General features: G+C 37.6%; 1 protein-coding gene across 9 annotated transcripts in view; it reads right to left on the bottom strand.

Moving 5' to 3' along the window:
* rdgB (retinal degeneration B) overlaps window positions 1-21,971 on the bottom strand; it is a 336,815-nt gene that overhangs the window by 99,391 nt on the left and 215,453 nt on the right. For 8 of the 9 annotated variants that reach the window (XM_083124208.1, XM_083124209.1, XM_083124211.1 and 5 more), the window contains 6 exons: window positions 18,004-18,030; window positions 14,412-14,522; window positions 8,391-8,579; window positions 6,711-6,873; window positions 2,879-3,096; window positions 1,459-1,572 (listed from right to left, as the gene is read on the bottom strand). In XM_083124208.1, the coding sequence (XP_082980334.1) occupies window positions 1,459-1,572; window positions 2,879-3,096; window positions 6,711-6,873; window positions 8,391-8,579; window positions 14,412-14,522; window positions 18,004-18,030 (822 nt within the window). The remainder of the gene's footprint in view (window positions 1-1,458; window positions 1,573-2,878; window positions 3,097-6,710; window positions 6,874-8,390; window positions 8,580-14,411; window positions 14,523-18,003; window positions 18,031-21,971) is intronic. The other variant, XM_083124210.1, reaches the window with a different exon arrangement.

Here is a 21,971-nt window from a genome sequence, read left to right as displayed (position 1 = left end):
TGTGCAATCTCAATGAAGCATCCTTCTTGATAACTGCCACAAGAGGTGATGGTCAATGAGGATATGAAATAGCGTCGTTAAGAGGCCTAGCTGCATAGTTTCTTAATTTCAACTTCTATTCGTGCTCCTAATTTGCCAAGTTTAATTTGGCATTTTCAGGGGATTGTGATGAGAAACAGAAGTGAACTGCATGGTAAGATAAGATAGGAAGATACAGGGTGTTTCAGCTGTTGTCCTGATTTCAATCTTCATTAAAAAAATACTACAAAAGATACAAACTTACACAAGGTACTGTCGGAAAGAGGAAGGTTCAAAGTTTTACTAATAGTTGGCGCCACCAGTTTTCCCCACGCTGCTCTGCCCTGCGGCAGAAATGCCTGGACTTTGCGCATGAAAACTCGGATGTTGAAGACTATGATTCTGTGCTGGAAAATGTGTGGGTAAGTGACGAGGTTTATTATCATCTCGTCGGGGAAGTGAATAAACAAAACATTTGATTTTGGGCTACCAAGAACCCACATGAGTTTTAAGGGTCATTGCACCATCCCAAAAAAATTCTTGTCTGGTGTGCAATTTCGAGACATGCTCTCATTGGCCAACTGTGGCATGACAAGTCCAGACTTAAATCCATACAATTTTTACTTGTGGGGATACCTGTAACAAGAAGTTTTTAAATCTTACCTGAGGACTATCAATGAACTGCAAAATGAAGTCAGGAGAACTGTAACCATTTCGAAGGAAATGTTGAAATCAGGGCAAATCAGCTGAAACATCTTGTGCTATTGCATGTGTCTTAGGATGGTTAAGAATTGGTTCTCAAGAACATGATAAATAAAAAAGCAAAATTTCGGAAAAAAAAAGTGTCAATTTCGGGTTCAAAAGTGGTAAATAAAATAAAATTTTAATGTTATAGTGGAAAAAAATCTCATCAAAAGTGGTGTATAAACTTACATTTTGGTTTTAAAATTGTGACTATAATCCTAATTTTGATTTTAAAACTGCACGTATGACACAAAATAAATATATCCCTTCTAATAGCACATTTATGTAGTTACCAGAGTATTAAGTTTTATCCTGTATAAAGGGGTCAATTTTTTTCCCTCAAATATTTACAGCATAATTAATCATGAATTGCATAACTCACAGGATAATTGAAACTTCAGAAAGTGTCACATTGGTAAATAAACTCTAAATTTCGTGTTTAAAAGTGTCACATTGGTAAATAAACTCTAAATTTCGTGTTTAAGAGTATATTTCGTATTTTGCAGTTCATTTCGCGTTATTTCATGACAAAACAGACACCTTTCAGAAACATGTAAAATAAATATTACAATGTGCTATTTCACATTTTGTGTTTTCGTCTAAAACGAAGTATGCATGTCTCGATGAATAACTCATTTTTCATAATTAAAACATTGTTATACCTACTCTTTGAATTCTTAGAATATGCGAACTTACCTGAAGTTGGAGGATTGTCTGCTTCCAGAATGCTGTTCTCACTGTCATGTCGAGATTGATAATGAGCAGTTCGGCACAATGCATCATATCCCAAGATTGAGCCGACAGAATCACCTACAGAAGAATATAGTTACGTATCAGTGTTCAGAATGTTACTACAATAGTAACTAAGTTAAGAGTTACTTCACACAAAAGTAACTTTGTTACAGTTATAGTTACTCATTTACAATTATCATGACTTTAAAAATTAACTAAGTTACTTTTTCCCTAGAAACATATACAGTGGAACCCCGATTTTATGTTCCTGCATTTCCCCACATTATATATTCAACGTTGATGGTCTCATCATAATGAAATGTTACAAAATTTTCCCCAATTTTACATCTTCCCGCATTTTAAGTTTTTCAGTTAGGTCTCCTGAAAAATGTAAAACCGAGGTTCCAATGTAACTTGCAATGTAACTTGCATTAAATAAAGCATGCATGAATTTCAAGTGGGTTGTTCTTATTTCAGTGATCACCAAAGAATTAAAATTAATAATACTTTGTTTACAGTAGAAAATTTTACATTTTCCTGCATTTTAATATTTTTTACCTTGATAGCATGAAGAACATACAATTCAAGTCCACTGTGTACAACTGGGAATTTCTAAAGAAATATTTTTTGTTATGAGAACGAAATACATATATCAGGCAATATGCAGGTACCATTTTGAAGCCTCACTTCCCGGAGTTGAATATGTGGGGGCCTGACGAAGTTTAAATTTTATGCAAATATTAGTGTTTCTACTGCATAAAGAAAAAATGGAGACTTTTGAACCATAGGCTCATGGCTTAGTCTGTACTTAATAAAACGAGGTACAATACAATTTGTAACTCTAGCACTTGTAATTTCCAAATTATAAAATTTACATTGAGATTTGTGTGTGGCAAATCTTCATGTAATTTACATCTTTATGCTGGGAGGAACCAGGTAACTTTGACATTTACAGTGTTTTAAAGGCAGCAGATGCTGTTGTGGTAGCACTGACAGAGAGACGATTCTGCACAGGTAAAACAGCGATAGGAAAAAATTCAGACAAAGCCAGGCCGGCTCGACAGCTCAGTTGTTAGAGCAATAGCAAGGTATGCCAGAGACCTAGGTTTCAGTCATGGTCGAGCTTGCATTTTTCGATGAAACTTCCAGTATAAAATTTAATTTAAAACCTTGCAGAAATTTAATTTCCTGCTGAAAACACTACCAGCATTGTGACCTACACTGAGTTGTTACAGCCAGTGTTTAAGGGTTAAATTATTTTTCTGCTATTTAAAAAGACATATGTGTGTGTGTTGAAATGCCAAGTGATTGAACAAGTTCCAACACCACAAAATACAATTTCAAAATTTAATTACTTTAAATTTGCATTAATAGCAATACTTACCCACAAAACACACTTGACCGTTGAACCCCAGCCCCTCCTCAGTCTTCAGAAACTCTTGATACACAGCGTTGGCTCCATTTATAACCCTCGAGACAGCCTCCTGGTACTCTGGACTTGAAATGGCAAACATAGGAATAGCACCAATAGGAATAGAATCATGGGTTACATATGGAGCGTCGATGGAAGATGGTGAAACATCAAAGCTGTATGGACTTAAGCTGGAAGAAGAGAAAAGAGCAAAGAAGTTATTTACACAAAAGCCTTCACAACTTAAAACAAATACAGTCAACTCTCGATTCTACGACCCCGGGTATAACGACCCTCTCGAAGTAACGACCCTTTTCCCGGGAACCGTGAAAAATTTAGAAAAAGATAGAAAAATTTGAAAAAAAAAAGTTGAAAAATTGAAGGAAATCGGCCGAAAAATGCGTTGTTTTTTTCCCCACTCATTTCCTTCACGAGCGCTCTACCGCTCACAATTGGGCCTGAACTAAAAATAGACACCACCACACCATGCTTGAGTGATATCCAATAGCACTTGACCTCTGCCCTCCCCTGCTGGAAGTTTTTACTTGGAATTACAGAACAAAAAATGGCCAGCGACGACATTTTCTACTGCACGAATATAAAAAATCTCCACATACTTTATTTGAATATTTTTTAATGCAAATATGCTTTAAAGTATTGATAAATTCTGAGTACCACCGTCACCTATGACAATTAAAAAACAGTGTCAATTTTTTTCATAATGAAAGCTTCAATTTTACGGCATGTTTCAACGTTAGGAATGAAAACAATGTAAAAATTGTGTTTTCACAGAAAATTTGCGTTTTTAATTTATCTAAAATTATGTAAGCAAGTTACCAGTTTTTTGTGTTCACCATCGTATTCTCTACAAAATATCCTGCAAAACTGCAGGTACCAATTTTACTTAAGCTAAATTTGTAAATCCAGAAATTTGACAACAGCGCGCTCGTATTTCCCATAAGAAAAGCATTGTCCATAAGAGCCCATTGTGTCTTCTGAACGTGAAAACGACTCTAGAGAGGTTGTGTTGTTTCTCCCGAGAGATCTAATCTTACCAGTTAATCTTGTAAGAGACAATGCTCCAGTAAACCCGTATAAAATCCAACATTCATTCTGCCCGATTATCTCCCGACTTTTGCTGGCACCAGTCTGACTGGTGTCAAGATTCTTCGAGTTTCGCTTGCAATAAGCGAGAGATTGTTTTCCTTTCCATAGGTCTCGGTGCAAACGGCTTTCTCATGAACTATAATTGTAAGAATTTCCTGGAAAAGCAACGACTGTGCACAATTGAAAGAAAGTAACATTATTTTTTGTGAAAACTTTTTCATGTTCTATTTTCCTTCTCACAACACGCATCCTGTGCATAACAGGTTGTATAACTACCAGGATAAATTGTGTTACCATCACCTAGGCATCTTTGTGTCCGTTTGAGCTCCCTTTAAGCTGAAAATTGGTGCAAATTCCAATAACGACCCCTTCGAAATAACGACCCTTTTCCCGGGAACTGTGAAAGGTCGTTGAATCGAGAGTTGACTGTATATGTAGAAATATCATGGTCAAAATTATAGTTCTGCACATACAGGAAATGTGTGTTATACTGAATCATAAGAACACAACTACTGCATTTCAAACTAAATAAATGTTAGAAAGATAAAACTGACCTCTGCACATTGCAATGGGATGAAAAGGTAGAAACACACACATTCAAAATCTAGGCCATTTGTAGAGGTGATGTGATCAGCATCATGCTTTGGCTGCCTTTACTGGCCAGGATTGCCCTTAGGTACCCATTTAATAGAAGCTGCATGAGCCCCGAGTTACTCCATGCAGGGGCAGGGATAATGCTGGGAATATTCTCACCCGAAATCACTCATCCCAGAAAACAAACCCAGCTGACTGGACCACTGTGGGCCTCAAATGAATGTTAAGTAGATTCAGAAAGTTACAAGAGAACCATTAAGAAACGCTAATTATATATATGATACGCTAATTGTGACTATCTGTATAGCTTAATATAGGTGTATAGGGTTTAATTGAAGATAATGTTTCCAATCCCATGCTTCTACAAATAGCCTATCTCACATTTAGTGCAAATTTCTACAATTTTGTTACTGTTAAAATGAATATAAACATATAATTCAAGAATCTTGGTTTTCTATAGTGTCTCATCAGGGACAGCTCTACCGTACGTGCAACACGTGCATTTGCACGGGGCGTCAAAATGTATAAAAAATGGAAGTTGCATTATTTGAGGCAGTTTGGTATTCTTGAGGCGCAGAAAATTCAAATTAAATCCATTTGCATATGCAGTATAAAGCAGAAATGGATAAGAAAAGCAAAGAGAAACTGCAAAAGAAACTGCAAAAGAAACTGCATTTGTAATTGTAAACTAAGGTATGTTTGATAAAAGGAAAAAACTCTCAGGTGCAGAATATCGTAACGAGAAAAAGAGCGCAATATAGAAAAACAAAGTGGAGCTTTGCACAAATTTCTGAAACTTGAGGCAAGCGATGTAGTGAAAGCCGAAGAATTCGAAACCGGTGATTCTGAACTCGTGGCAGGTTGTTCTAATTGTGTTCCTGATGAGAATTGTGTATTTCAGCAAAAGAGTGAAACAGAATCTCCTTTTGTCAGTGCTCAAAATGTAGTGGAACTGTATGGAGAATATACAGATGCAGCAAAATGGAATCCACATTTGAGTGATGCCGAACAAATGGAGATCGTTAAAAAAGGCCCACCTGAGAGACCGAAACTTGGTTTTATTTTCCCTCACAGCTCTAATGGTAGGAAATTTTCACCTGCACATTTCACTCGGCAATTAAGTAATGGAGAACACTGCACGTTGGCAGAAACTATGGTGAGTAAATGCAACAGATATTTTATTATTATTAGGCTTAAATATATATTACTTCTTTGTTTATGAATAACTTAGTCTTCTCACATTATGTATTATTTCATTTTATTATGTTAAAAATTGGTTATACCATGTGAAATTGCCACGGATAACAAGCTTAGTTGTTTATACATTACGTTTTCTTTGTACGTATTTTTGGGGTGGGGGCGGCAAGAAGTAAAATTGCATGGGGCGGCAAGAAGTAAAATTGCATGGGGCGGCAAAATTCCTAGGGCCGGGGCTGTCTCTCATTATGCAGTTTCTTTTCCTAAGGCACTACCCATACAAATCACCATTCACACTTTTCATTAATATTTTGTAATTTTATATCAGGTCAGTTGAATATTGGTTATTGCATTATTATTATTATTCTACAAGAATACAATGAAGTTTTACCCAATATTGTTAAAGTACCAAATAAAATTTACAGATGCTGAAAGTAAGAATTCTACAAGTTCGTAAAAAAGTAATGTTTCATGAAGAGACTGACTGAATCATTTACATTCTTAACATACATAACCACGCAACTGCAATTGGTTTTGCCTTCCAAGAAAGAAACTGAATATCTAGACATTTATGTTACAAAACCAAGGTATATTAATTACACAGGGTGGTGCAGACTGTATCTTCCAATGTCAATTTATAATCTATCTATCATGTACAGGACTCCCCCATGCTTAGGCAGCTGAAATGTTTGCAAACAGCCTGTCATGGAACATTGGTCTGTTCAGACACACACATATTATTATTTTTAAAAATTAACAAAATGGCATAATTCCACAGTCAAATTATTAGCAATTTTACTGATAAACCAATACATTGATATCATTTTGTACCAGTATCAGTCCATTCTTAATTAAAATAATCATGAGAAACATAACTGAAATTAGGAACCACATGTTGCTGGCTTACCTTGAGAGTATTCCCAATGCTTCAGTGCATATGGAAGGACAGGAGACAAGCTTAATAGAAATGTGGCCAACCATGGAGGGATAATGCTGCCTCATCACAGACTCAAATGCACCACGGAATGTTGTCACGTCAGACTTCTTTGCGGTAAGGTCCACATTTGCATCTGAAACAAAATTTACACAAGTTCTGATTTAGTTTCGTAATGTTGGTCTCTCATAGAGATGCTTAAACCTAGTGTTAGTACTTTTGGTTTCATGACAAACGCATGTATCTTAGTACATATTCCAACCGTTATACAGTACCCAAGGTTCCTGCAGACAACATGTTAAAAAAAAAAAATAACATGTTGAAATACCAAACTGAAAGGTATGAGCACGGAGTGCTCTCTGCCATAACGCAAGGATGCTCGCTGGGTAACAAATACCCAGAAGTAAAATTCTTGGGTAACAAATACCCAGAAGTAAAATTCTTAAGTCCAAATTTTAATTGTTTTAGAGCATGTAAATTAGAGTACTGCATTGGACCACTTTTGCTCGAAAATACTCGATCGAATCTCTCACACTCGAATATATAGAATATCAGATATTGACAATTCCATGGGAAATAGGACACTGGACATTAAAAATTAAAGTGAATTTTCTGGAAAATACTTAATACGGCATACATCAATAAGGACTAATATCTTCAGTTCCGATACTTATTTGACCTACTTCCTCTCAGGTGATCCAGGAGACCATCTTCTTTGGGATACACGTGCATGTATTATTAATCAGCATTACTGCAGGTCATTATAGGAAGAGTTTGAGAGGCTTAATTTCCAACACAGACTTAAAACAAGAATAACTTTGTGAAAAGCAAAGGTGAATGTTCAGGGTGTTATGCTGTGTGCAAGATTCCCAAAATAAACCAATTTCAATTCAGGTAGGCCTAGGAGCGGGCCTTCACAGTGGAGTGGTTACCACAGCACGCCATGACACCAGGGGTCCCAGGTTCAAATCCCGGTCTGGAGATGATTGTTCTTTGTGAATATCGCTTCATAAATTTCATATCATCATTCATTCTCATTGTAGCGATTAGCCAAAAGTGGCAGAAAAGCGACGTAAAATAACCTAATATCTAGCAATCATGCTTTTGTTATCATCATGGTAATTGTTTTAAAGAAATTTTAAAACATTAGACACAAATTTATATTTTCACCTTGCAAACATAATAGCGTACTTCAGATGTGCTTAATTTTCTTTGAATTATGGTGAGGACAAGCTTTCAAAAAGTGATCATTTCTCCTGTCTGACAGAACTAGATGATCAAACATACAATAAGTATTCCACAAAAGGTGAAGCCATTAGGACCATACTTACGTTAAAAGACAATGTTGCTATGTAATATTTTCTTTCCACCTGGCCAAATGTTTGCATGTAAGTAAATCATGAGGCCCTCTTGAACATTAACAATCAGGCAAGAAAATATTCAGTTGACTATGGCCGTTATACACCGTGGATAATGCTAAAGTGGAATCCTGATTTTACATTTTTCAGGGTACCAAGGTGAAAATAAAATTTAAAATGGGGAAGAATTTTGAAACATTCTGCTATGTTGGGAACATGAAGATTGAATGTATAATGGGGAAAAATGGAATATAAAAAAAATGTAATTTGCTTCTAAAAGAGTAGCAAATCTTACCAAGAACACTGCCAGCATGAAGAACGAGGAGCAAAACGGTCGTGCTGCAGGAATGATGGGCTGGCGACAGTGTAGGTGATGCTGGTAGTGAAGAAGTATCCGCACTGCCACCTGTTACAGTGTGAAGTGCTTTGCTTCTGTCACGTTCACTGGCCATCCTTTGAAGGAATGTATGAGAAAATATACTATCTGAAAAGGAAAAGAATGAGCAAATATTTAAAAAAATGTACCCTGAAACACTGAAAGTTGCAAATTGTACAATATTTTGTTCTTTATGACACACAATGCTCTTTGCACATGTAAATGTTGTTACTTGTAGCAAATATTAATTACATGCAGGGTGGTATTGAGTTTGAGTTTTATGCACAGATAGACTAATCAGGACTGAACCTACAGTTTAAAGGGGGATCTGAACCACTATGTGCCTCCACTGGGTTTCAGATCTGGGACCACTTAATTACAAGACATTACCACCACACCACTGGGGAAGCACCAGGGGTGTTATTTGAAAGGGGAGACGACACCTCGCTCTGATTGCTAGATCTTTGACACTTGGGAGAAAATTTATATGTACGAGGTGTATTTAAAAAATAAGGGCCAATTGATTACCAAAATAACAAATCCAAAATCTTTGACTTTTTCATGATTTTTTTCTTGACCTTCTCCCTTTTTCTTCTTCACATTTATTTAATAGCCCCCTACTCAGGTGTAGTTGGAAATTAAGAAAATAAATATTTCTATTCAATGAAAAAACCCTACCACAAGGCCGGTTAAGATGAAAACTGAAGCTGTACTTTAACAAGAGATTTAGACTTGGTTTAATATTAATGCATGTAAAAATTAATTCAGACTTCGACCTGGATGGGGAATCATCACATTACTTTATTTAATATTATTACAAAACTTCACACATACAAGAATGTAATTCTTAAGAAACAAAGAGAGTAAATTTAAACAACAACTCAATACAATTTTAGATTTCCAAATATTTAATTTTATCAAAACCCAGTACAGGTATATAACAATGTGAATTCACTATACCGTAAAAAAAATAATAGCAAAAATTCTTGACCACAACCATAATTTCTTGACTTTCTTGACATTCTTGACTGGTAGACACCTTGTTATATCAAACAAGCAAAGAAGTGTAGCAACACTTTATTATTGGTTACAAACACGTGCAATATCCATTTCTTCTTCCAACACAGTCAGCATTACTTTCCACGCACTTTTTGTACTGTGGAACAAGATTTTTTTAATACCCTCTGCATAGAAGTTCTTTCAACACCTCAGTTTCTCCAAATCATTTAGACGCAAGTCCCTTTTTAACATTTATAACACCATTAAGCCTTGTTTCCATGATTATGAAAAACTAAATATGCTGACCAAGGCAGTAATTTATTTTATTAAAAATATAAACTAAAACGTAACGTTTCAACCTTCTAGCAAGGTCTTCATCAGACTCTGTATCAAGTACAAAAGTAACAAGATACACAAAAAGGGCATTATATATACACAAACATTACTCCCTCCAAACTATTAGAAAGTTGTTAGGAACTTTCTAGCAGGTGGCTTTCACTTTCCAACTGTACTTTCACCTAAAAGGCTAAACATAATTACTTTCATATAGAATGTGAAGAGATATTCATATAGAATATCTCACGCTCTTATTCATTCATTCTTCTTCCTTCTCCTCTCCTCTTTCTCTCTTGTCCTTTCCACTCTTTCTAACACCTTCTTCCATTCTTTGTTTAACTTCAGTCCCCCATTCCAGTTCATTGTGTCTTCTTCACCTTTCTTCTCTATTTCCTTGGCTTCCTTCCATTTTCTCACTAGCATTCTCTTCTCCCTTCCTATCTGCTTAGCCTCATCCCACTCTATGTCATGTCCTGTTTCTCTCGTGTGTTTAAATATTGCATTTCTCTCTCTCTTAAGTCGTACATCATCCCTATGTTGTTTCAACCTGTCTTTCAGCCTTTTTTTCGTTTCTCCTATGTACACACTCTGACATTCTTTACATTTCACTTCGTAGATAATCCCTTCCTCTTCCTCTTCTCTGTTTTCCTTTTTCTTGTTTGCATTCTTCGCTATTCCTAAGATGCTTCTCCCTCCCTTCCTGTAAGTTTTAATTCCCGCTTTCCTAAGCACTTTGCATATCTTTTCTGTGGTCTTCCCCATACTCTTTATTCCAAACCTTCTCTCCTCTTTTTCTTTCTCTTCCAATTCTCCCTTGCCCTTTTTCTTCTTGGAAGAGAAAGAAAAAGAGGAGAGAAGGTTTGGAATAAAGAGTATGGGGAAGACCACAGAAAAGATATGCAAAGTGCTTAGGAAAGCGGGAATTAAAACTTACAGGAATGGAGGGAGAAGCATCTTAGGAATAGCGAAGAATGCAAACAAGAAAAAGGAAAACAGAGAAGAGGAAGAGGAAGGGATTATCTACGAAGTGAAATGTAAAGAATGTCAGAGTGTGTACATAGGAGAAACGAAAAAAAAGGCTGAAAGACAGGTTGAAACAACATAGGGATGATGTACGACTTAAGAGAGAGAGAAATGCAATATTTAAACACACGAGAGAAACAGGACATGACATAGAGTGGGATGAGGCTAAGCAGATAGGAAGGGAGAAGAGAATGCTAGTGAGAAAATGGAAGGAAGCCAAGGAAATAGAGAAGAAAGGTGAAGAAGACACAATGAACTGGAATGGGGGACTGAAGTTAAACAAAGAATGGAAGAAGGTGTTAGAAAGAGTGGAAAGGACAAGAGAGAAAGAGGAGAGGAGAAGGAAGAAGAATGAAGGAATAAGAGCGTGAGATATTCTATATGAATATCTCTTCACATTCTATATGAAAGTAATTATGTTTAGCCTTTTAGGTGAAAGTACAGTTGGAAAGTGAAAGCCACCTGCTAGAAAGTTCCTAACAACTTTCTAATAGTCTGGAGGGAGTAATGTTTGTGTATATATAATGCCCTTTTTGTGTATCTTGTTACTTTTGTACTTGATACAGAGTCTGATGAAGACCTTGCTAGAAGGTTGAAACGTTACGTTTTAGTTTATGTTTTTAATAAAATAAATTACTCCCTTTTTAAGGTGCAGGAAGAGGTGATAGTCACCAAGTGCAAGATCCGGACTATATGGCCAATGATCAAAAAGTTCCCATCCGAACCTCTGAATCATGCAGGGTGAGGGCAACAGCGTGTGGTCTAGCGTTGTCATGGATAAGAACAATTCCTGAGCGCAGCATTCCACGTCGTCGTTTCTTTGACACGTCTTAGTTTTTATACTATTTTACAGTATGCCTGCGATGTGAATGTTTTCCCGGGCTCCTTGAAATTCAAGTTGCATTAAGATGTTGAATCTAAGATATCGAATCACAGACCGTACTTCTCAACTGGTGAGATTGTGTAATTGCCCATCCATTGTAACACACTCTAGCTCACAGGACAACCAACCGCTGACTAGTGACAATAAGATTCTGAGTCGCCAATTGACCAGTTGATGTTACTGTGCAGAGACGATCCGATCACTGTTGCCAGTCACTTTTTATAAATAATCAGCCCTTTCTTTTGATTTGCTTGATTTTACTTCGCTTTTTGTGCCACTTTTGCCTAATTTGCGAAGATGGGGATGAGTGATGATATGATGAAACTGATGAATGGACACTCACAAACATCCATGCTCAGGCCGGGATTCGAACCCGGGACCCTTGGCATCGTAGCACAATGTGCTAACCACTCTGCCATGGGGACCGGCCCCTTTCTTTTCAAATGCACCTCGTATATATATAGCATCTCAATGCTTCTGAGTAAAATATAAAGTGTTTCAGTTCCCGAAAGATCACCCATTCCTGGAATCAAGCTTGTCTCTCCCATGTGGTCAGATGCCCTACTGATTGGACCACCATGACAAAAGATGTATTTAAGGGTGGTCAAACCCCCCCCCCCCCCCCACCAACACCACCTATAAGACTTACGAAGTACCAAAATACTGTAAGACTTACTAAGTACTAAAATAAATAATGAAAATAATGAAATTATAAAATAACTAAAATGAAATAATGAAAATATACTTGTTGTTTAATCAAGGGATATTTACGAGGGTGTATCATAAAGAATTACACTTTATTGTTTTAATGCAAAATGAAATGGCGTAATTCCACGCACTGCGCAGGATGGGCGCATAGGTACCTTGTCTACCGCCAGGTGGCAGCACCGTGTGACAGTGCGTAGTCTGTGGCCTGTGCAGCCGTCGAAGCACAACGTCATGAGTGCTGTTGCGGACAACATGGAACAAGATGAACGTGGTCAACGATGGACGAGTTGGTTTTTGTGGAAGGAAGGGGAAACAACGGCACGTATCTATAGACGGTTAGTGGCTGTGTGTGGCGAGTATGCAGTGTCACGGAAAATGATGTATAACTGGGTAACTGGCTGGAAAAACGGTCAAACGTCGACATAGAAGGGAAAGAGTCCAGGGCGACATTTGAGTGTGAAAACAGACGCAAACATCGCGCGTGTGGAAAATGTCATACTGGAGAACAGGCGTGTGACGTTTACGGAACTGGAGAGGATTACGGGATTAAGCAGACGAACCCTGCAACGCATTGTGCACAGTGACTTGAAAATGGGTAAAGTGTCAGCTCGGTGGGTACCGAAATGTCTTAACGCATGCCACAAACAACAACGCGTAGACATTTCCAGGGAGCTTTTGGAACTTTACGACCAGAATCCAGCTGATTTCATGGGGAAGCTTGTGACAGGTGATGAAGTGTGGTTGCATTACCACGAACCGGAAACCAAATCCCAATCCATGCAGTGGAAACATAAGGGTAGCCCCCCACCCAAGAAATTCAAAACAGCGCCCATGGCTAGGAAACAAATGGCCACTGTGTTTTGGGATAGTGATGGCATCATCCTCATTGATTGGCTACCGAGGGGAACCACCGTTAACAGTGCAGTCTACGTGGCAACACTGACACGGTTGCGTCGTGCAATTCAAAAGAAGAGGCAAGGCAAATGGGGCAAAGGTGTGCTTCTCCAACATGACAATGCCCGGCCGCACACCAGTCGTGAAACAACAGCTGCTATTGACCGACTGGGTTTCAAGGTGTTACCACATCCAGCATACTCTCCCGATTTGGCACCGTCCGATTTTCACTTGTTTGGCGCCATGAATAAGCCCCTGCGTGGTCACCATTTCAACAATTGTGAGGAACTCCATGAGGCTGTCCAGCGATGGGTGCACACAACTCCAAAGAACTGGTTTCAAAATGGTCTCGAACGACTTCCACACCGCTGGCGTGTCTACAGCTCCAGGGGGACTATGTTGAGAAAGTGCATATAGCCGATTAAATGTATCTATGTCTGTATGTATCGAATACAATAAAGTGTAATTCTTTATGATACGCCCCTCGTATTTCCACTGAACTAATTGGAAGGCAAGGATTATATTTGGATCATACAACTTTGAATCACAGCACCAAAGAAGGATTATGCAAGGTCTATTACTACTTACAATAATATGCATAAAATATTACCAGGACCTTTCCTTTTTGTCAAAATGGATCTGACATCCTTTTTTGATATTCAATAAATATTCAATTCTTTAGCAATTTGACATTAATTTCCTTGCCGACCTTAGCTATACGTAAGCTAGATAATGAATACATGCTGTTATTATCACTATCCTTACACTGTCTTTTTATCTATTCATGTAATAAAAATATAATATTAATTAATTTGAATATTTTAATTAATACTATTATTAACTGTAATTATTATAATTTAAACACATTATTTTTATTATTATTATTTTGACACACTCGGTTCCGACCCCCCCCCCCCCCCCCTCTGAAATATATTTCTAGATATGTGGCTGCACCATGACTTTCAAAATTCCCTACTGGCCCATCTTTAATTGTTAACTTGTAATTTTGGATTCAAGTACAGTGTATAACACCAATATCATGATATATTTTTCTGGATGCATTTGTTTGGGAGCCAGAAGAAAAAAAAAATGACTACCTTGCTTCTCCTCTTCTGCAGCAGACGTAGGGGACGTTGAATCCGGATCCTCTTCTGGCAATAACTCCATCGAACTCCATTTTGTCAAAGATATTGTGTCACCAAGCTCCTCTGTGGAGTACGAGAAAGGATTGCAATAACAACATTTTCCTGAATGAAATGAACATATATATATAATTGATGATCCTCAATTCATTCTGTGTGCATGCACATACATCCACAATACAACAAACATAGGCAATAAGCACTCACTGAGTGGGAGATTAATTTTTCAGTTGTGTGGCTTTTGTGCAAACAAACAAACAAACGAGGTCCAGAGGAAGATGGATTGTGCATTGTAAAAAGAAGACTATCAGTAGGGAGATGCACATTTTTTTAAATTTTTTTTTTTTTTATGGGAATACGAAATATGTTCATTTTAGGTGACTTCAAAGGGTGGGTAAAGTGCATTTTTCTACATTTGTTATGAAATAATGTGAAAATACGTTCAAAATGCAAAATTCACTTTTGAAAGAAATCTTCCATTAATTTACCAACATAATATTTTTCTTAGTCCATGTTAACTATCCTAGAAGATTATAACATTCCATATCTTTCACTTAGGTGGTGAAGATTATAAATTTGCCTTTTACAATGAAAATTTTTATTTTGTGTAATAAATATAAAGTTTACAAATCAAATTTCCATAACAACATCAAAATCTTTTCTTTATAATCTCAATTGGAACTGGAAATTTGCAGTTTTGTACCGAAATTTTGACCTATTACATACCACAAATATATGTCTTTATCCGTAAGTACTCTAATGCATATGTTATAGTACGGTAAGATAAAGTTCCCCATTCATATAGAACCATGCCATGAACACATGTTTAAGGGATGTAGGGACTTTCTCGATCGCGGCTATTTTGGAGGTGATGTGATCAGCACCATGCTCCGGCCACCTTTACTCCCCAGCATCTCTGGAACTCACCCATTGATCTGAGGCTGGGTGAGGTCCAGAGACGCTTTATGCTTGGACAAGGCCAGAAAAATTCCGACCTTAGATCACCCACCCTGGGAATCAAACCTGGGTCTCTCGCATGGCAGTCAGATGCCCTATGACTAGAACATCTGTTATGGTGCTTGTGTTATTATTGTGCCCTAGATCAGGCCTGGTCAACCTGTGGTACAGTCATGGACACTTCTGGGTTGGAACATACCCATTGACTTTCAACGGAATCGTTACAATCCAGAAGTGTCCATGACTGTACTTGTGAAAGAGCACTATTGGATGCATGTGTGGACAGCAGAACAAGCAGTGGTGCTGTAGAGTTATAAGAGGGTTGGTAAGGAGGGAGGGAGTATTAGTTCAGTGTGCAGGTGGGAGGCTCGCACAACATGAGAGTGCAAGCGAGTTGCTCAAACCTGATTTAAAGTTAAGTTTGGATAACTTCCGAATGATTCTCTGGTAACCAGTCAGGTGTTCCTAAATATACCAACCAAGAATGATGCTGTGTGATAAGTAATGAGAAGGTATAGAAATAGTATTCAGAATGTGTTGGAATCCTTATTGTGAGGAATTGCATGAAAACATGATCAGATTGTGTCTCCCTTCTACTGTGAAAAAACACAAAATGGTATGCTGTGGATGAAGAGGTGCAGCAGTAGTTAGACTTGAGTTTTCAGACTCCCAAAAATACCACTTCTGTTTATTCTCAAAGCCAAGGAGGAGGAAATGTGTCTCATTCAGAAACCAGCTAAGGCATGGGTTGATGTGTGTCAAAATGTGATCTTTGTCTTGATAAATGTTAACCTTACACATTATCCTTTTGTCAAGTGGTTGATGTGCACAAGACAAGCATTTATCAAGATGTAAACCAAATCCTGAGTTCCTGCTTAGCAGAAAGGTGATCCCTCTCCTCTTTGGTGCAAGCACTCCCAGATCAATCCCCTGTGGAAACTCTTAAACTTTTGGTGTTGGCCCAGCATGGTGAGGACAATTGGGGAGCTACTTCAAAGGAAAACTACCAAAATACAGTCTTAAAAGCCAGAGAACTGTAGTGATGCAACTCGCCATGCTGTCATGTGTCATCCAGTGAAAAGCTGTTTGACAGGCCCTGACTACTCAAAGGGATGTTGCACCACATAGATTAGCTTAGTTTTGAACGAAATTCCAACAACTACAATGATTAAAGTTCCACTACATTGCATTCACTTATTGTGGTGTTATCTCTTATTAAATTTGGAAGATATATTTTGGAACACCCTGTGTGACATTAACTAATATAATCATCTATATTAACTTAAAAATTGTAAAATAACTAAACTCTGTTTTCGCAACATCCCTTAATTGCTAAAGCCTAGTAAGCAGCTTCTTGTTAGGTGATGCGAAGTGTGGTGATCGGATATATATCATACTGTAATTCTTTAATTTCTGATCATACAGCTTCATTCAACATCCTGAGTGAATGAGTGCTGTTTGTTAACTTTTCTCTCTACTCACTGCACAATATACAGGTCACTAAATTGCTCTGGCACTCTGGTGACCTCTTGTACTGCGCATGCAGTATCAATCAACAACCGAACGAACCTGAGAGTTCAGCAGTACAGTTCCGCTGTTTGTGTATGGTTCAAACCAGTTTCTGGATGTATGGAAAAGGGAATGTAACTGATAAGGAGATTCTTTCAACTTAATGGGGACAGTCAAAACCACTTTTGCGCTAGTTATTTTTGCACTGTTTAGTTTCTTCGTTTCTTTAGCTTCCTAAATTTGACCCCGAAATTTGAGACTGAGTTTCCTTTAGTGGATGCAATCTGTTCCATCGCTGGTAAAAATAAGTAACAACTCACTACAGAAGTCAGGACATGAAGTCCGAAAATACTGTTTCTGTCTTTCTGGACTAGAACCTGCTGCTTTGTCTATTTGAGTAATTCTCCAATTGTCCTTGTGTTCATGGCTTAACACCAAAAGTTCTGGAGCTCCCATTGAGCATGAAACCCAAGACCACTTGCACAAAGGCAAGTTTTAACCATCCAGTTATACAGGAGATCTACTGTAAAATAACTAAAATATAAAAAATATAAGTATGGCTACTGCATTAAAAATTTTAAAAAAATGATTTACTGTGCAAGTTATTATATCTATTTTACCAGGTATAAAGTGAGTTCAGGTCTAATTTGGGTACGTACTGTGCAGTTGAATAAACGAAAGGAATATATATATATATTGAAAAGGAGAAATAGTATTGGCAAGACATAATAAGACATAATAAACATTGAGAAGAAAGGAAATGTGTTATCACTAAAGTGAAATATTTTGCATTAATGCATCAATTTATGAAAATTATACTTACAGTATGAAAAGACTTTGTGCAACAAATTCCACATCTAGAATAGAAATGTTATTTCTACAATACAAACGTTTTACGAAGACATGCTTCATGCAATGGGTGTTCATAGAAATAATATATATTTTCATACATTTAATAATATATATTTTCATACATTTAAAAAAATGTATAATTTCACATGCCAAACACTCAAGACACTTGAACAATAAGACTCATGCTTAAGTTGTATTTACAATAAGCATATACTCATTCAGTACCTACCCTTAATAATAGGTATTTCGAAGCCAGCTGATCACATCAAGAGCATGAAGATAAGGACAGAGAGAGCAGAAAAAGAATAAAGAAAATAAAAATAAAAACATGAGCAATAACTGACAGAACATGCATATGAAAATCATCATAATTGAATATATATATGATCTATTTCTGCAACATAAATGATTCCCTATATAACTAGTTGTACCATAAATACTGTCACAACGCTTTGAATAAAATAACAGAAGATGCTTTGTGATATTTCTATATCCTATGCATATGTGATACATGGGTATACTGTGTTCACAAAGTGCTAATCATTGTTCGAAATAACAATCTTCGGTCTCTGTGACCATTCATCAATTGCATTAACAGTGTAGTTCAGAGGATTGAGGTTAGGATTGCCAGATGGCCAATCTGAGGAGGAACGAGGTTAGGCACTCAAGCCAATGCTGCATTGTTGAAGCCTTATGAGCTGGTGCTGATGAAAGCTTCACTTCTGGCCATGACAGAGTGCTGTTGATCCTTCACCTTGGGCTGATGTTTTGACCATTTTCTTGCAGAAATGGAGCTCAGTGGTGCCAACACACCTCCTACTACCCCTAACCCTTCAGACACACCATGATTGAAGCAACAGTGTGGCTCTTCTGGCTTTCTCACTAGCTTCTTGTGAACTCGTGGCATACATCTTGTCATTTTGCAAGTTAAGTCTCTTCCATAGTAAACATCTTTTCATCGGTGAATGGAATTGTTCTGCATAATGCTTCAGTAGGCACTTTGCCTTTATTGCAATCCAACGCTTCAACTTAGCTGTGAGAAAATGACCTGAACATTATTTGCTAGCTTTCAGTCCCAGGTCACTTTGCAACACACGAGACATGGACATTTTGGACATGTTCAGTTCACGAGTTATCACTTATTGCATCTATACAGGATTTCTGTTCATACAGGCTGACACTGACTTCACTGGTTGCACTCCTTAAGGTGCGTGGTCTGTCATTTACTGTTCCCGTGTCACTGAAACACTTGATAGTACAATACATGAACAACTTGGAGATTCGAAGCTTCTGGAGGGTGTTAAAAATTTTGTCTGCTGACATCCCTACCTTATAGAGTGCTAAAACAGCTACATGATTTACGTACTCACTCCATTCCATCATGAAAGATACACACAAACATTCAATCACTTAAGTTGTTCAACTAACAACTCATGCATTACTTCTCGCCAGAGTAAGATGTTGACCTTAAACACCAGGTGAGGAGGCACCTTCCAAAATGTGACAGTATTTATACTAAGACTAGGTAAAATACACACATATAGCAAACTATGCATAATGCTACTTGCTGTAATTTTTACAATACTATTTTCTCAAAATGCCTAAACAACATCAACAGTACAATGCACATCAACATCTAAACACATTATCACTGAACCTGAAATCATTAATAAAACATATATATGTACATTCTGCAAACATGAAGAGGTTGGGTTGTCACTAGGACTGAGCTGATACCAATACCAATGTATCAATATCCATCAATACCAGTGGTATCACTATCAGAAAATATCACCAGCTTGATACTTTTTCAGTATGTGGGTATTTCACAAAGCCCACAAAAATGACACATGGCACTTTTATGGAATCAGTCTTATTTTACTGCATAATCATCGCACCCTGTTTCTTCAGTCCAAAACTTCACATAATCATTGCAATGGCACATCAGATAACGAAACCAACATAGGCGCCGACTCCATGGGGCTTGGGGGGCTCGAGCCCCCCCAATGTTAACAATGTGGGGGCAGAACCCCCCAAATAATTTGCTTAAGAGGATCTAATGTATTACTTTGCTTCTCTTGTAAAGTTTACTCTGAATTGTGCCACATGAATTTAACTTTAAATACACTTTTGAAATGTTCTAGACCATCAACGCCGGGGGGCCTGAGACCCCTAAACCATCAACTTTGGGGGCGGGCTATGACCAGAGACAGCAAAACACATCAGGGAGGTTATCTAAGTGTCCCCCTCCGATTTCCATGAAACGTGGCAGGTGTATAGAGGGTCCCAAAGGAAGAAATAAGTGTTTTTTTTTTTTTTTGTTTCGGCTAACCATGCTCCATTACCCTGCTTTGGTCCATCTATTGTTATGCCCATGACTATCCGGGAACAACGGTGTCTATGCGTACTGACAATCCTACAGTTCTGTGCTGTGTGTGTTCCAATTATATGTGCGTGTTCTTCCTATGCCAGATTTACATGGTTTTGGGGTCAGATCCCCACTTCAATTTCTCCTCATCTTGACATGGGGGGGGGGGGGGGTTGCCCCTAAAACAATTTTTGAGCTGAAACAAAAAAACACGTATTTCTTCCTTTGGGCCCCTCTATACACCTGCCAAGTTTCATGGAAGTTGGAGGGGGACACAGGGTCAGATCCCCACTTCAATTTATCCTCATCTTGACATTTGAGGGGTGGGGGTTGCCTCCTCAAACAGTTTGTTAGCCGAAACAAAAAAAAAACACGTATTTCTTCCTTTGGCCCCCTCTATACACCTGCCAAGTTTCATGGAAATTGGAGGGGGACACTTAGATAACCTCCCTTGTAAGTATATAATTATGAGTATTGTTTTAACATTTTTACTAAAGAGTTTCAAAAGACGAGGTGCATGAACTAGGGGAGTGGATGGGAGGATCGGGCTACAAATGGCTCTCACATGACATTCAGAACGAGATCGTTGATATATTAGTTAGATCTGTTTTACGCTCTGTGGTAGCAGATATTAAAAGTCGGGAATGTGAACAATTGACATTCTGCATTCGGACTGTGAATGAAAATTTTGATATTTTTGGGGAATTCATCGGCTTTTACAAGATTCCAAACGCTGAGGCCAAAACTTAAAAAAAGGGAGGGAGTGAGTCATTCATTAATTTATTTCAGTGATCAGAGCCCCCCCAATCATTTTGACAAGTCGGCGTCCCTGGAAACCAATGATAACTGTTAAGAATCTTCAGACACAGAAGATTAAATTTTGTAAGTTCATGCTTCGTAACATATTAGTAAATTATCTCAAGTGTAATATTTAGACTATAATGCACAAATCAATAACAACTAATGTGTTGACTTCTTTCTTCAGACTGTAAAAATGTTCACTAAACTGTCAAAAAGAAATGAAGTGCATTGATTTGGACTATTAACATTAACGTATATTCATGAGTGTTCCATGCATCCTAATATTGCACCAAAGACAGTTTAGTAATAAATGATACTTTTTGCCGGCTGCCGTGGCAGAGTGGTTAGGACATCATGCTATGACACTAGGGGTCCTGGGTTTGTATACAGGTCCATTCATCAATTTCATCAAATCATCACTCATCCCCATCTTCGCAAATTAGCCAAAAGTTGCACAAAAAGTGAAGTAAAATAAAGCAAATCAATCAACATGGACATTTCTTTTTTTTTAAAGGCTTCACATGAAGGTTGCATCCCACTTTTTGCAGAAAAAAAGGGTATAAATTCTGTGACAATTTTACATATTAATGAACAAATTTTAATTGTCATAATTTTCAAGTGCTAGGATTAGTACTGTGGGGATCAGTAAACTGATTCAAAGTGGTATCAGCTCAGCTCTAGTTATCAACTAGATCATTGTGGGAGCTTATGTCACTCTCATCTTCATGGATTGAAATGCAGTGATTTATATGCGGTAAATTGACAAAGTCACCAGAACCGCATCATTGTAATGAGTGTTTCAAACATTGCACACCTTACTTTGATTTATCATTACATCAAAGCCATCTCAATTTAGATAATTTTTAATACTTACTTCCCTGTTTATTCCATGGTAAAAGTCATAAGTTATGTTTATTTTATGTGATTGTATGGTCAGAAGTTAGGCACATGCTATCTGCATGTGGGCTGCTTTAGTGTTATGAGCCAAGATTACATTCTTCTAAATCAGAACCACCCAAACTATGGTC

Source organism: Lepisma saccharinum, chromosome 6, assembly GCF_977018435.1.
Source record: "Lepisma saccharinum chromosome 6, izLepSacc3.1, whole genome shotgun sequence".
NCBI lineage: Eukaryota > Metazoa > Arthropoda > Insecta > Zygentoma > Lepismatidae > Lepisma > Lepisma saccharinum.
Note: the sequence above shows the minus strand (reverse complement) of the source record. Positions and strands in the feature narration are given on the sequence as shown.